At 39.5% G+C, this 17624-nt stretch overlaps 1 protein-coding gene across 1 annotated transcript; it reads left to right on the top strand.

Annotated features, from left to right (window-relative positions):
• The first annotated feature begins 642 nt into the window (after positions 1-642).
• On the top strand, positions 643-15774 carry nuf2 (UF2 component of NDC80 kinetochore complex). Its single transcript, XM_033632570.2, has 13 exons — positions 643-867; positions 3135-3209; positions 3402-3478; positions 5555-5616; positions 5745-5842; positions 12027-12100; positions 12529-12622; positions 12703-12765; positions 12920-13057; positions 13167-13307; positions 14988-15163; positions 15280-15415; positions 15502-15774. The coding sequence occupies exons 1-13, from the start codon at positions 745-747 to the stop codon at positions 15607-15609; spliced, it is 1365 nt and encodes a 454-aa protein (XP_033488461.2). The 5' UTR covers positions 643-744; the 3' UTR covers positions 15610-15774.
• Positions 15775-17624: the final 1850 nt, after the last annotated feature.

Genomic DNA, 17624 nt, shown 5'->3' with positions numbered 1-17624 from the left:
AAGCTGTTTTAAGCGAAAATGCTCGGACAACCTGTGCGCTACCTGCTAAGCATCAAACACTTGATCAACAAAGTCAGCTATTATCTAGTGAACATAGTGGAGTATTAAAGAGCTAAAAGGGCAGATATTTCCCTCAGTAATTGGTGGACACCAAACCTTACAGAGCGTTAAAAAGGAGAGTAATTATTTGACTTATTAGATTGATCAGTGCTGATGCTACTACATGTATACTTGACGTGTAAATAGGCCACCATTTGCTAATACGTTTGCCATATCCATTTGATATAGTGATAACTGATCATCAATGTTTTGTTTTGTCCTCGACCAAAAGATATTCAGTTTACTGTCATGGAAGAGTAAAGAAACCAGAAAATATCAACACGTAGGAAGTTGGAATTAGAAAAGTTTGACTTTTTTTTAATTACTTAAACTGATTAATCGAATATCAGATTAGTTGGCAAACACAGTTTTCCCCAAATATTTAAATGAAGTCCAAATAACTGTGTGAGGGCAGGCTAAAGTGAGAGGGGAGAGTTAAAGAGTTTGAAACAGTCAGTGCGGTAGAGGGCGCAGATGAGTAATGAATCATGTTTCTCACAACAGAAGAAGTATGAATTAACCAATCAGATGCGTCGTCCAGAAATCAACACGGAAGACGTTTTAAGGCGCCAATTTTGTGTCGTCGCTGAAACAGAAATAGTTTTTTCGTGTTGTTTTTTTGTAGCTGGTATTAAAATTGCGACAATGACAGAAAACACCTTCCCCGTCTATGCTGTGGATGCGATAGTGAACTTTTACCGGACAGAAGTTCTCACGGGTCAAGAGGCGAAACATTTCAACAAGAGCGACCTGACTCCTACTCCTAAGGTAACGTCCGTTCACTGTCCACAAACTATATAATTCATACTTGATAACGGCAACATAATGACTACATTTGAAAGGTTCGTCAGAAGTGTGCAACGCACATAATGGAGTTAGAAATATAATTAATGTTGCCAGGGACCGAACTGAAGAGTTGAAGTTGTGGTCAGGTTCAATGCGTGCATTGAATTTATGTAACGTTATCTGTATTCTGGACATCGAAGCTGTGCTTTTATATTTTACACTTTGTGTATAACAGCTTTTTGTGTTGTGCAAACCAGTTTAACCATTCACATTCATTTGGATAAACAGACAAAGCCCAGAAAAAAAACAGGATCAGTTAAATATAGATACCCACTTGATTTAATTAACGTAAACTTGACTGTTAATTGGTCAGCGAACTATTATAACTAATAATCGATCATTTTAAGCAAAACCAGTGAGCATTGTCTTGTTTCAGCTTCTCCAGTCAGGGTTAACTGCTTTTGTTGTCACATATAAAAAGTGACATGAAACATAGTATGATTCCAGATAGGACTGTAACTAACGATTGTTTTCATTGTGGATTAATCTGCTGTTTTTGTTTTTTCTTTTTTAATGATGACGATTACTCAATAAATAGTTTTGTTTCTAAATTGTCTGAAAGTAGTGAAAGGTGCCAGCTAAAATTTCCCAAAGCTCAAGATTATGGTGTCCACTTGTTTTAAGTGACCCACAGTCCCTAACTTAAAGATATGAAAATATTCAATTTACAATCAAATATGACAACAAGCAGCAAAGTGCCACAGTTGAGAAGCTTTAATCAGCACATATTTAGAATTTTTATTTGAAAGATAATAACATTAATCACTAAAACCACATTCGACCAAATGACAAATAATTTATTTATTTTTTTTTTTTTAATTTTATATACTTTATTAATCCCCCTGAGGGGAAATTCAGTGTTTTCACTCTTGCTGTCAATTACACACAGGTCCGAAAGACACACACATGCACAAACAGGACCTATACATGCACAAAGTGGAGAGATGTCAGAGTGAGGGGGCTGCCTTGGTCAGGCGCCCCGAGCGGTTGGGGAGTTCGGTGCCTTGCTCAAGGGCACCTCGGCAGTGCCCAGGAGGTGAAATAGCACCTCTCCAGCCACCAGTCCACACTCCATATTTGGTCCGGACGGGGACTCAAACAGGTGACCCTCCGGTTCCCAACCCAAGTCCCTATGGACTGAGCTACTGCCACCCAAACAAGCTTTTCTCAAGGAAAACTAGTGATGCACGATAATATTAGCACGTCATCGGTATCAGCCGATACTGGCTTTAAAATTAACTGAATCAGCCACATACTTTTTCCTATTTTGCACTATGAATGAATATTGCATACATTTAAAAACACTGTATTTCATGTCTCCATCTGCTGGTGGGCCATCACAATAAGAGTATGTGTGCATAATATGATGTTTATTCCACTACAGAAGAGACTTGATGATCACTAAAATTAGGTTGGGCAAAAGTGGATATATCGATATTGCTATCAGTTATTGGTCAAATGAGTTGTTATACATTGGCATATCGGATATTGACAAAAACCCAATATTGTGCATCCCTAAGAAAAACTAAATGGATATTATAATGTTCATTGTTTTCCATGTATTCCTCTCTAGAAAGTTTTTTTTTTTCAACATTTAAGTAGGTCATCTAACTTTTTAACTTGACAAAAAATGTCCTGTTTTATGTTACAAAAAACATTAATATAAAATGTTCCCTAACCCTTAGTCATTTATTTTGGTTCATGTTTTGTTTTCCTTCAGTATTGGTTATCATAAAATTGGTATTAAATTTAATTCTGAGGGGCATTAAAAATGTCTTAAATCTAACATGCCTAAGCTGTAGTTACTCTGTAATCAATAATGAAAATAATTATAATTAGATGCAGACCTTGCTCTTTGCACAGAACAAGCAATGTGGATTTAGTCCCCTGTATGTAGGATATACAGGAATCTTCTTACCAAGAGATCATTACACAGCCAGAATGAACAGGAACAAAAATTACAACAACCAGTAACTCTTTTAATATACACATAGGCATGTGTATGTTCGATTTACCAAAATCGGGTACCAGCTGTAAACATTCACCCAGCTTTGATTTCAATGAAGCAAAGAACTGGACCAGACAAAATACCTGCCCGTAGTTGAGATGCTGTTTGATTTCCAGCCATCAGTCTATGGTCAGATAAATTACAGATCATTAACATAGCACTCACTTACTCTCTCTTCCAGCCAGAGGCGGTTCAAACGTTGTACATGAGAGTGTTGCATCTCCTGTATCGTTTCAGACCTGAGTGTCACTCCATGGTAAGTACTGTCTAATTTCACTCTAGATTCTATGTTACACTGAGCAGTCACATATATTTCTTATTGTTTGGTGTTATAGTGTCACTTTCCACACCTGTTTTTGTAGGGAATGGTGTGGTGGTATATGTCATAGACAGAGTCATCACCATCTTTCCTATATTTAAGAGCTGGATCTTTTTTGTTTTCCCAAAGCTTCCTCTTTTGGAGAACATTCAGAATCCAGTATATCATGAGGGGACAACAGCTATCATGAGCGTCTATATGCGCATGTGAGTTTACTTGCTTCCTTTCCAGGATATTACACAGTATTATATGTACCAACTGCCACGGACTGAAAAAAAAAAAAAAAGGATTATTGCTGATAACAAGTTTAGGAAATAACCCCCTGGCTTTTGGCCTAAGTGCCTCCTTCCAGGAACTTGAAAATGGGCAGGGCTTGGTTGGTGATGAAAGCTCTGTCCATATACGTCACTAGGCTCCTGGGGCCTCATTTATAACCAATGCTTATGCTAAAAAAAAAGGGCGTGACATGTGCATACGCCATTTTCTAAGCATAAACTGGGATTTATAAAGAAAAACTTGACGAGGAAATGTGCTTAAATTTAAGAAAACTCTGACCCATATGTACGCCCATTTTGAGACGGAAAATTGCTGACACAGATGGCGAGATGGTGAATTGAAGCCAGATTATGGAAATGTGAGAGGGAACATTGTACGTATAATGATCTCTCACACATTTAAATTCACCTCATATCATATGTTTCTTAGAGATCCACTTCATATACATCAGATGCAGCAGTGCTTTTTGTGTTTGTGCCAGTGAGCCAGAACTTTTACATACACACATTTTGATTACAGGAGATATGTCACCTTAAATCTCAAATCAAATCCCACTCAGTATTTCATTAGCGCTGTGTTACCGTCACATTCCCTACCACTGGAGTGCGGAGGGTAGGGGAGGGGCCATCTGCATGCTGTTGACCCTTGTGCACAGCTGGATGATGTCAGGCTGTGGCAGGTGACAGGATTCAGGAAAGTTTGGCTTTCCTTTACTCGATAATAGAGGTGAATATACTGAGTCATTTTCACCTCAGCCATGTTAACCAGGCTAACTGATGAAATTAATGTTGTCGATTGTAGAAATCCAAGATAACATCAAACAGCATTAAATAATTGCAGTGCACTGTGTCAACAGTTTTCAATAATCTCCTCTAATACTGTGCAAATATCACCAAGTACCATTTTAGTTTTCTGATAGTTTTTGTGTGTAAAATGGCCACAGGGATCACAAGTGTGCTTTTAGGCGCACAAAGCACACTGGAGACACTGCAGTACTCTGCTTCCTCTTCACCACCTGCGCATATGGACTGTGGTAATTAGCAAAGACAGCAGGGCGCAATGCTTTTCTCTTTGGTAACCATCTTTAGATCATCTGACCCTTTTTAATGGCAGCTAGTGTCCTGTTTGATGAACTGACTGCATTAAAAGCAGCAGCAACATGTTCCCACTCACTGCCTTTCATTTGTGACCTCACTGCCCACTAAACAACAGGCTGTGTTTTCTAACCTCCAGCTCACCCACAAGCACCTCAATTTCTGTGTCAGGAATATTAATTCTCTCAGTTTTCCTCTCAGTCATTGCCATGATATACTGTATAGAACCATTGATCAGCCAGCTCATGTTTATGTATCAGAATTAATGAGGTGCTTTGACTTTACCATTTATGGTGGAATGTGGGTGTGTAGAGGGCGAGATATTAGGCTGGGCCCCGTGCATGCAATTCCAAGTTGATTTGGGATTTATAAAAGGATTTGTAAACTGTGCACTAGCAGGCATACGCATGGTTTTATAAATCAGAATATTTTTTGGCATATGTACATTTCCTCATTTGTATGTATGCAAACATTTAGTGTATATTCTCTGCAGTGTTTTATAAATGAAGCCCCTGATCAACAAATAGCAAAATTCAATTGCAATAGCCAGGTTTCAACCTGTAGAGGGCGGTCACTATGCATATTTATGACACAATATGTAGACTTCAAATACTCTGCACTCAGATGTCAACATATGGACCTGAATCTATCAACATCACTACTAAATACAATGTTTTTCAATTGAAAAAAAGTCGTTTGGGGGTTTAGTTACTCTTTAAGGACAGAATGTATTTAGAATTATGTAAGCAGACCAAATAGACTCAAATGAATAGAGCACCCAACTGTTTTTGTTATCCTTAGTTCAGAACTTGAAAGGGTTCAGCTCTGGAATCAGTGAGATTTTTATGCAAGATGTTTATTGTTGCATGCAGTGCATATATTTCTAACATTACTGTGTGGGATGTTTTATAGGCGGCAGTTTCTGCCAATGTGTTTGGTGTACGATTTTTCACTGAATGACCTTCTAGCGCCAAGTAAGTTAATGATTTTAAATTTTATCTGTCCAGAGTTTTTCTGAAACTATTACATCATTATATATTTCCACATCTAATAGCTAGATGTCAAATAACCCTGAATAATGGCCTTGTTCTTCCTTTTCTAGAAAAACAGAAGACTCTGACTGTTTTAAGTGCCATAATGAACTTTCTTCACTTCAGGAAGCAGAGGATGGACATCATCTTGGACAAACAGGCCAAATTTGTATGTCATACTGGGGGTTGGCAGTAGGTTAAAACCTGCAATGCTCTTTTACCCTGTGAGTCAACTGTTAATATAGTAGGACTGGTAAGGAAAAGGATCTCTGCAGCCTACATAGGCCCTAAACAATTGTGTTGTAACCCCAACATCAGGGATCGTCGACTGATGGACCAAAGACTCCCATCCAGCTTGCAAAATATTAACTAATTCAGAAAATATGAGGAGGAAAAATGCATTACAGTATTTAGGATATCTAGTATTTTTTTGGTCCTATACTGAAGCAAACCCCAAAACAATTGAGATTGAAAAATAATTATAGTAATATATAGTAATTTATTTATTGGTATTTACCAACCACACACATGTGCGATTGACCTGCAGGAACTAAAGATATTATAAATCCCTCTGTTGGCTTATTATTTGTGGTAGTGATGCAGCGACTTCGGGTAAGCTTACTACAAAAATGTCAAATGTCAGTGAGTGATAAAGTAGCATCCTGAGTAAGATATGATCTCTATGTCCCTCTTTCTCTCTCACAAACACACACTTACTCAGTGTGTGTCTCAGCCCTGACAGTTGTGCTACTATAATGGGTAAAGTTTGCTGTTTGGGTTTAACACGTATTTTGCTGGTTGCTGTGAGTGTTGGATCATTGTTACTGGAATGAATTCTTGTCTTTTATGCTGCATGGGCCATAACTTCATACATACTTTCAACATATTGTACCACAGTAGCCAGAACTATAACTATAATATTATTACTTTCAATAATGTTGTTGTAAGCTACTGTCATTACCTGCATCTCTCTCTCTCTCTCTCTCTCTCTCTCTCTCTCTCTCTGTCTCTGTCTCATTGTGTCATGCGGATTACTGTTAATTTATCATGCTGATCTGTTCTGTATGACATCTATTGCACGTCCGTCCTGGAAGAGGGATCCCTCCTCAGTTGCTCTTCCTGAGGTTTCTACCGTTTTTTTTCCCCGTTAAAGGGGTTTTTTTGGGGAGTTTTTCCTTATCCGCTGCGAGAGTCATAAGGACAGAGGGATGTCATATGCTGTAAAGCCCTGTGAGGCAAATTGTGATTTGTGATATTGGGCTTTATACATAAAATTGATTGATTGATTCATGCAAGAATGGGTAAAAACTAATAGCCCTTCTTCGAAATTTTGTTTCATTATATTCCATAACATATTTCATTACTTCATTATTAAAGTTAGTAATATGTAGAGATGTACCAATACCACTTTTTCCTTCCCGATACCGATTCCGATCCCTGAACCTTAGGTATCTGCCAATACCGAGTACTGATCCAATACCAGTGCGTAAAATAAAAATGGATGGGATATGAATTGTTGTATGTCTCAACTCCTAAAACTCTATGAAAAATATTAAGAAATAAATACATGATAGTAGAATTAATGCCATAAAACTTTTTTATCCTTTCTTATTATTATCTAGTGTTGACACAGATCAAGACACAGGTTAAAGTGCAGCCACACAATTTGGTAAAAAATACATTTTAAAGGCTACAGTAGAATGTAGGGCTTGTATTAACAAATACAAAAATTTTGACTAGATGACTTAAAGTAAGAAAATTAAAAAATAGTGGCAGGGCTTTTACTCACCACAACTGCAGAGGCTACCAGCTTCATTTGAAACAGACTACATTATAAAAGGGCCGTTATTTATCATTCCCCCTGTATCTTTATATTTTTACTTATTATCCACACACGTCACACTATCCAGGCACCGCTGCAATGAGAGAGAGAGAGAGAGAGAGAGAGAGAGAGAGAGAGAGAGAGAGAGAGAGAGACGATAGTGTGCTTGGTATGGGATTGGGCATAGGCTGTACTCGCAGATGCCACATTTTAGGCAGTATCGGAGGCGATACAGGTATCGGTACAACTCTAGTAATACAGTGCCCTCCAAAAGTATTGGAACAGTGAGTCCAATTCGTTTACTTTTGTTGTAGACTGAAAACATTTGGGTTTGACATCAAAAGATGAATATGAGACAAGAGATCAACATTTCAGCTTTTATTTCCAGGTATTTACATCTGGATCTGATACACAACTTAGAAGATAGTATTATTTGTAATGGAACACAAAATTTTTAGGTGAGCAAAAGTATTGGAACATATAAACTTAAAATAGATTAAAGTGAATGAGACTTAATATTTAGTTGCAAATCCTTTGCTTTCAATAACTGCATCAAGCCTGTGACCCATTGACATCACCAAACTTTTGCATTCTTCTTTTGTGATGCTTTTCCAGGCTTTCACCGCAGTCTCTTTCAGTTGTTGTTTGTTTTGGGGGGTTACTCCCTTCAGTCTCCTCTTCAGCAGGTAAAATGCATGCTCTATTGGGTTTAAGTCTGGAGACTGACTTGGCCAGTCTAAAACCTTCCACTTCTTGCCCCTGATGAACTCCTTTGTTGTTTTGGCAGTGTGTTTTGGGTCGTTATCTTGCTGCATGATGAAGGATCTCCCAATCAGTTTGGTTGCATCTTTCTTTAAATTAGCAGACAAAATGTTTCTGTAGACTTCTGAGTTCATTTTGCTGCTGCCATCATGTGTTACATCATCAATGAAGATGAAAAAGCCCGTCCCAGAAGAAGCCATGCAAGCCCAAGCCATGACATTACCTCCACCGTGTTTCACAGATGAGCTTGAATGTTTGGGATCATGAGCAGATCCTTTCTTTCTCCAAACTTTCGCCTTTCCATCACTTTGGAAAAAGTTAATCTTTGTCTCATCAGTCCATAAAACTTTTTCCCAGAATTTTTGAGGCTCATCTCTGTACCTTTTGGCAAATTCCAGCCTGGCCTTCCTATTCTTCTTGCTAATGAGTGGTTTGCATCTTCTGGTGTAGCCTCTGTACTTTTGTTCATGAAGTCTTCTGCGAACAGTAGATTGTGATACCTTCACTCCTGCCCTCTGGAGGTTGTTGCTGATGTCACTAACAGTTGTTTTAGGGTCTTTCTTTACAGCTCTCACAATGTTTCTGTCATCAACTGCTGATGTTTTCCTTGGTCTACCTGTTCAACGTCTGTTGCTTAGTACACCAGTGGTTTCTTTCTTCTTCAGGACATTCCAAATGGTTGTACTGGCTATGGGCAATGTTTGTGCAATGGCTCTGATTGATTGTCCATCTTCTCTCAGATTCACAATTGCTTCTTTTTCACCCATAGACAGCTCTCTGGTTTTCATGTTGGTTCCACCTCTAAATGCAGTCTGCACAGGCAAAACCTATCGTACCCAATCTGAAACTGAGCTCAGACATCCAGTGCTATTTATTGTTTGAATAATCAATGTAATTGGGAGACACCTGGGCAACAAAACACACCTGTCAGTCACATGTTCCAATACTTTTGCTCTCATGAAAAATGGGTGGGTTCAAACAAAAGGTGCTATCTTCTAAGTTGTGTATCAGATCCAGATGTAAATACCTGGAAATGAAAGCTGAAATGTTGATCTCTTGTCCCATATTCATCTTTTGATGTCAAACCCAAATATTTTCAGTCTACAACAAAAATAAAGGAATTGGCCTCACTGTTCCAATACTTTTGGAGGGCACTGTATATAGCCATAGAGATGGGGTAAGGAGCTTGGAGTAGAGCTGCTGCTCCTTCGCATCAAAAGGGGTCAGTTGAGGTGGTTCGGGCATCTGATCAGGATGCCTCCTGGGCGCCTCCCACTGGAGGTGTTCCGGGCACGTCCCACTGGTAGGAGGCCCTGGGGTAGCGCTATAACTCGCGGGAGGGATTACATATCTCATCTGGCCTGGGAGCGCCTTGGCGTCCCCCAGGAGGAGCTAGAAAGCATTGCTGGGCAGAGGGATGTCTGGGGTGCTTTGCTCGGCCTGCTTATCCTGGGCCCCGGCCCTGGATAAGCAGATGAAAATGGATGGATGGATATATAGACAATTTGAAAGTGCGGTCCCTTAGACAGTTCTAGTTGATGACCCCATCCCTACATAATCCACTTGTGTTACTCAGTGGCCAGCTGCAAAATAGAATACTGCGGGCTGTAGTGGACAGTTAAACCCTGATTCAAGAAAGGTCTAAAATATAAAATATGCCAGTTTTAATTAAAAACATCCCAATAAACAGTTTTAATGTGGGTCCTTGATAGAGTCAGAACTCCAATGCAGACAGATCTATTGACTGCACATTTTGCAGTCGATGTAGTGTTATTTTTTTTATTTTTTTATTTTTTTTAAAGGTATACTATGCGGGAATTGTTGGCTACTGTTTCTTTTTAATGAGTATCACCAGTGAAAGTGAAAGCCAACGGCAGCTTCGTCCCTCCGATGTCTTGCCTCACTATATTTGCTTTATCCTGTGCTGTGTTTGATATTTTCATAGTTTCCTCAGACTGCTGCTTATGGTTTGGCACCCGATCGCTACCTTCGATAAAGTTGCGACTTCACCTGTGCGCTGTGTCCAGGAATATGTTGACCTGAGCAAAAAACGAAAATTGAGGCAGTGAGCAGGGTCTTTGCAGATAAATACACCACCACACACTTAATTTAGAGGGATTACTGTTGGATGACTCTGTACGTAGTAGGGATGTAACGATATGGAAAATTTGATATCTCGATTAGAGTGACCAAATTATCACGGTAAACGATAATATTGCAATATTTTTTTAAGCGCTGTAAAATGTCAAAAAAAAAATAGATACATTGAAATAACTTCACTAAACTTTGTAACTTCCTTATCATACTGAAATGTTAACAGCCAAAATTATATTTATTTATATATTTATATAATATATAATTATATTAAAATGAAACTTTCACATTAAAGGGGCAAGGGACTGGCACAGCAACAGAAAATTTTATTTTAAATTAACAAAATATGTAATATGTTTAACATTACAGGAGCAAAGCTTATTTGTCTGGTGCATTTAAACAGTCAGCAAAATATGTTAACAATTTATATATTAATTATTTATTTATTAGCACAAGAGGAAAAATATATATAAAACAAAACAATGCAAAAGTAGAACAAAAGACATACAATATATAGAATAGATATCACAAATGTGCAGGAGAAACCAAAAACACCCTAAGGGCAATGGTCATCACTACACAGAATAATTAACACATTAGAAGTGTGCATGTGAGTCAGAGGATTACCTATAAGCTATGAGAAAAGGAGTGCATGCTCTCGGTCAAAGGTTAACACGGCAGCGTTTTATGTTTGAGCTTATGTCGAGAAAGCATAACTGGCCGTCTATATCGATTCTACCTCGCCATACAATAACCATAATCACAGTGATTCAGTCATAGTTGATCTCAATTAGCGTTACGTTACGTCGGTTTATATTCTGTCGGCTCCGCTCAGTGTTTTCAGCTCCGTTTCGTTTTGAAACAGTTAGCGTTAGCAACATAGCTGCTAATACGGCTATTAGCTACTCAGCTAGTATTAGCTCCTAAGTGTCTTAGACGAAAACGGAAAACCTAGTCGCCGTTTAGGAGGACAGATACGGCTCAAATGTCCCGCATACGTCGAGAGTTACACATTATGACAGTCTTAGAAGTCCCTCACACAATAACTGATGTTTGCATAGCATAACTTGCATTGGCTGTAAAGCTGTGGATGATGGTCACGGAGAGGAGCCAGCAGATTTGTAGTGTTGCTGCCCTTCGCAGCAACTTTCTTTCTGCATGTTCTGCACACAGGATAGTTGTCCTCCACCAGCTGTCCCTCGGCATTCTTCAGAAACTCAAAGTACGCCCAGACCTCAGACTTTGTGCGTTTAGTTGGGGGGAAAATGTCCTGAGTGCCGCTTCCGACATGTTTTCATTCTTTGTGTTTACACATGCTACACATTCACGCAGCGCCTGCGTCGCGAGACTTGAATGAGGCTGTTATTACATATCCTGATAATCCACCGCGATAATGCAATTAATTAAAACATAAACGGTAATTCTTACCGTGTAAAAATTAACCGAAATTTACCGTAATATCGGTAATCGTTACTTCCCTAGTACGTAGCTTTTAAGGAAACTTTTGCTTGGTATACCTTTTAATGTACATAATGCCCACCTTGTGTCTTGATTACTGCTGACAAGGTAGCAACCATGACCCTGGTTTCTGTGTGTGTGTGTGTGTGTGTGTGCGTGCGTGCGTGCATGTGCGTTTGGAGTTGCAGTTATTGAAACAGTTACTGTCTGTTGTCAGAGGGCAGACATGGACAGGCTGCAGGCTTACACCAGAGGCAATATAGAGGCAGAGAAGAAGATCGAGCTGCTGACGTAAGTCTTGGATTAGATATGTGTGATTTTTGTTGATGTTGTTTAGTGTATTGCTGCTTCTGGCTTCTTTATTGTGGTGTTTTGCAATTTTATATCTCTTTAAATGTAATATTTCTGGTATTTGGACTGTTAGTTGGCAAAAGAAGCCCATTTGAAGACACCATCCTGGTTCAGGGGAACTTAAATTGACTTTTTAAAGACTAAAGATAAAGTGCTTAACTAAATGCACAGATTAATAATTGATTGACAATTAAAAAGTCAATTTAATGGTCCTGAATGATAATCTATGTTATGATTATCTGAAAAAATGTTTTGTCAAGATCATTATGTAATTATTTTATTAATAATTCTGTTATCATGGTCACGGGTCACATAAAAGACAAAATTTGCACATGCACACTTTTTTCATTGTGTTTGTCCTTGTTCAGGACCATACCACCAGAGCAGCAGGCTGAGGCCGATGAGCTGGCAGCTGCTCTTTCTGAGCTGCACGCTACCACCATGCATGAATATCAGGAAGTGGTAAGTGGTGATAAAACACAGTCCAAATGATAAAACATGTTGTTATGTGTGCTCTCAAGTGAAATCAAATCTCCTTTCAGAATGCCATAAATGAAAGTATCGCAGAATGGAAAACCAAAATTGCAGAGAAGACTCAGAAACTGGTACGTGGCTGTGGTGTTAACATTTGATACCAACCTTAAACGTCTTTGTGAACAATATGTGGTACTTCGGACTGACATCCCAAACCACCTCAGAAAGATACGTCAAAATGATAGACAGTAAGAGTCAAGGCCTGTGTTTGGATGTGTGTGTCAGGCCCAGGTTAAGGTGGATGTTAGCAACCTGAAGGAAGACATTGCAAAACTCAAGTCTCAGATTGTGGAGTCTCCAGAGGAGCTGAAGAGTCAGATGGAGAGGATGAGGGAGAACGTCAAGAACATAAAGAACTCCATCGTGAGTAGAAAAGAAAACAGGAAATCTGGCATTTTGGAAAATAGACTGATAAATGCAACCGTTTTTGTCAGTCACGTGAATGATAAGTTTTGGATGGGATTGATTTCAGGAAGAAGCAGATGAGCGAGTGGTGGAGCTGCAGAACATGGTGCAGAGTATGACCCACACTGAGGCTGAGATCCAGCAGATGTACAACCTGCTGCAGGACCTGGAGAGCAGCATGAACAACACCAATCAGCGACAGGAGGAGGTATGAATAAGTGCTCTGTAACCACACCCATTTTACAATAAGCACTGATCAAAATCCCTTTGTGTGTGGAGCATCCATGTTGTCACAGATATGCGTAGATGAAAACAGTAATGCTGGGTACACACTACACAATATCAGCCCGATCACAGCCCAACGCAGCGTCGTATGGTGTCGGTTCGGATCGTGAACGACAATGAGTGTTATACATGATAATCCATCGTCTCATCTCTTGTAGTGTGTCATAGTAGACAACAACCAACGCCACGTCTGGGACACCTCACAACATTCCAACAGAAAGTTGAGCATGTTTGATTTTCTTTTTGTCGTTTACGACTTCTCCCATCACAGCCGTCACTTTGACCAATTGAAAGACAGTGCGATCTGCTGCCATAGACAACTGTAGGGGAACAACACCTGAGTTTTGTTGATATTTCCTCTAGGGATGTTACCACAACAGAGTAAAAGGGGAAAATGATGGGGTGAAACAGCTGAGGCACTTAATCAACCCACTGAGTACTGCCATTAGTATCAAGCTAGCAAAGAATATTGTTTCTTCATAATGGAGGATATAAAGTAATAAAATTAAAAAAAAAATAGTGGCGTACCAACTTCATTTGAAACGGACTACATTATAAACGGGCCGTTATTTATTATTCCTTAAGTATTTTTATATTTTTACTTTTAATCTGCTCCTGTTTGCCTTGATAAAGGCAATGTTTCGTGCCATCATTTCAAACTCAACACTTCCTGTAGCTGTTTAAAATGAAAAGCCCCTTATAACGTCAGTTGAGAGAATCCTTTAATTTTCTAAAAAGGCTTTTATCGTGAAACATTTGCAGGAACTTGTTGTGGAGGAATCAATGACTTGCATGTTTACATGCGGTACTTAAAATGTAGCTCCTGCCATCTGGTGGAAATTTTTATGTTACTACAACATCATTTCAGCTGGCACATGAACAGACACAGTGACTGAAATAATAGTAATGATAATATAAACAGGACAAGAATAACCCGATGACATCACACATATCTTGAAAGACGACCGGGGATGATTGGTGTGGACCAGCGTATCGTCCACAATCGTGTAATCGGACATAGTGACTGTTGGAACAGACAAAAATGTTGTGTTGTGTGAACCTGGCATAAGAGAAACTGGTGCATGGAAGCATACAACCATGGGCGGTAATTCCAGTCTCCTCATACTTTTAAAAATGTTCTTCAAAGGCTGAAGTAGGTGGCACACTATCTGTCATTTTTAAGAGTCAAATGAAGTGTTCAGCTCATTTTATGGAGCCTGAAGCAGAAAGCCTGGGTTAACAGACAGCTGATTACCACCTGGCTCTGTCGAACTGGCTTTGTGGTACAGCCCTCTGGGAAACAACAGGGCTGGTGTTTTTGTTTTGTTTTATTTTAGGGGCGAAAGAATTTTTGTGTGTGTGTGTTTTTTTGTTTTGTTCGTTTGTTTGTTTGTTTTTTAAATTTTTTTATTATGTTTAAAACTCTTCACCAAACACAAGTAAATTAGTCCACATTCTACTTGTATGTAGACTCAACACTGTGTCAGTTGAGGTTTAGGGAGTTTTACTGTGTGTAGACTTGGGCTTCAGTGAACAGATGAAAGATTGCTGGTGGAATCTGTGGAAATTCTTGATTCCATTGTGTGTGTGTGTGTGTGTGTAGCACCAGGAGCTCATGGCTCAGTATGAGAAGAAGCAGAAGGAGCTGAAAAACCTGTGCACTGAGGAAGGCCAGTTGAAGCGAGCTCTGGCCATGAAGCTGGACAAAGAGTCTAAACAGAACATCCGCAGGCAGAAGCAGAGAGAGATGAAGGAGCAGCATGTTCAAGACGTGCTGGGGTATTTCATGCTACAACATACAGTATATATAGATATAAATGTGATAAATAGAAAAAATGTGACAATCCTGCTCTGTAAACTGAGAGTTTAAAAACAAACATTGAACTGTTCTCCAGGCAGTGTAACCAAATCCATCAGAAGCGTGAGGAGATGGCTGAAAAGATCCAGGAGATCTCTAGAGAGACACAGCAGTTGAAGGTTAAGATCCAGAGCCTGAGAGACGTCTGCAGCAAAGAGACAGAGAAAGCTCAGGTTCGAACATTCTCCTACATGTTTTCCCAGTGTATTTATTGTTTCATTCATGGTTTGAGACCAACGTGTTCCACTTCACTGTCCAGGCTCTGTATGACACTCTGTCAACTTCAATGGATGAGCTGCACAGGAGAATTGAGATGCACGTCATGGACCTGAAACAAGACGTCACCAAGATGTCTGCAAACTTTTAATTGGATCATTTTGCATGTTCATCATTATATTACTGTGTGGTATTATGGTTGTGTTTTTACTCCTCTTACCTGTTGTTGCCTTTGTAACCTTTGTTATTTAAAATGTTAAAGACAAAGTTATATATCAGTTAATAAATCTGATCAGTTCAGACCGTGTAGCTCAAAGGCTTCCATGCTTCCTGTTCCTTGCTTCAGAATGAGAAAATATGTTGTCTTGTATCCAGAAATGGCCAGACAGAAGCTGTATGTTAATATTGTTGCACTGGTGTGGCATAGAGAATAGAAATCAGTTTTTGTTTTGTTCTGTGATCAGTCATGACTGAACCTGCTCTCCAAAACCTCCATAGCCGCAGTAAACCATTTGGCAGCCACAAAACAGACTGTGATGTAACCACTCAGGGCATATTTGCACTGTTAATTTATATTCATTAAAAATGCTTGTTTTTGCCACTGTCAGGCTCAGATTGTTACTCTAAGTGTCAGAAAGAAAGAAACCTACAGAAAAACAAAACGTTTTTCTTTACCTTTTGCTTTTTCTGTTCTGTTCTGTGTCCAAGTCATGCAAAAAAGAAGTCTTGTTCTGAAATCTCATGCAAGTTGACCTGCTGCACAGAAAAAAAAAGGTGAAAACCCAAATGAGAGTTGGAGATAGAAAGTGCTGGTAAAAGTTTGTTGTGTTGAAGTGCAGGAAGTGTAGCTTACTCTTATCTAAGAGATTTTTAATGTTATTATAAGAGCACTTATAAAACAACCTGAGCCTGTTTGCGGCAAAAACAAGCACTGTTAATGAATGCCCCAAGTGATGACACTGCCTCTTGTTTCGCCTCTGCCGGCTGCAGTGTTCTCTCTCATACCAAACCAGTTTCAAAATGGTTGTTCCCACGAGACACTAAATGGGACCATGTTGAAAAATACCAGAGTTCCTCTTTAAAGGGTCCAGTGTGTAGGATTAAGGGTAATTACCTGAAAATAAGAATTGTGTTTTTGTTACCTTAAAGGCAGAGATGGGGGACTAGAGTCACATGACTTGACTCGAGTCAGACTCGAGTCACAAAATGATGACTTGAGACTTGCTTGACTAACGTTGATAAAAGACTTGACTTTGATTTTGTATTCATGACTTGAGACTTGACTTTGACTGAGACAGATGACTCGAAAGGACTTGGCTATAATTCAATATTAAATGCACGCTAAGTACCGTTGGGCGTCACTTCTGTTTACGTTCAACAATGTTATCAAACACAACAAAGCTAGCTCTAGATCAGGTGAAGTTTTAGAGTCCTCACAACACTTGCAGAGATCCAAGGGGAGAGGAGGTAGCAACAAAACTCCTCCTAATGGAGGCTTACGGCGCCCCAGATTCAAACGTCCAAAAACACATAATTGAAACCACAAAATATCTCCATACTGCTTGTCCGTAGTGATCCAAGTGTCCTGAAGCCCTGACATAAAAAGTCATTTGAACTCTGTTTTTACCCTCATTCAGAGCTCTACGGTGCGAGCATTTTACTCGCATTTGCGACTAAAAATTTTGTGCGAGCAAAAGAAATCATTCAGGAGCACGCTGTGCAAGTACAGATTTCAACCAGCAGCAGAAACGAAAGGCCAATCCTGCCGGTTGTGGGTTGAACGGGTGTCACAGACAGGAATACGGCGGAGCACTATGGCCACCGCAAGATAACAGTTTATCGGCAACCGAGAAGCCTGGCTCCAGGTCCAATAATTTCCTCTTCATTGGTTTCATGACTGCCCAGAAGTACCTGAACAGCTGAGCCGTGGCGGCACACAGGTATGTGACGTGTCAGAGGAGAAACAAGCTGTTCACATTTCTCTCTTTGTGGCAGGCAACAGTCAACAAACCTCACCGCACTGAAGGGACTGTTCTTAACTTACAGTATCTCACATAAGTGAGTACACCCCTCCCATTTTTGCAAATATTTCATTATATCTTTTCATGGGACAACACTATAGAAATGACACTTTGATATAACTTAAAGTAGTCAGTGTACATCTTG

Source organism: Epinephelus lanceolatus, chromosome 1, assembly GCF_041903045.1.
Source record: "Epinephelus lanceolatus isolate andai-2023 chromosome 1, ASM4190304v1, whole genome shotgun sequence".
NCBI lineage: Eukaryota > Metazoa > Chordata > Actinopteri > Perciformes > Serranidae > Epinephelus > Epinephelus lanceolatus.
This window is presented reverse-complemented; position numbering and strand designations above follow the sequence as displayed.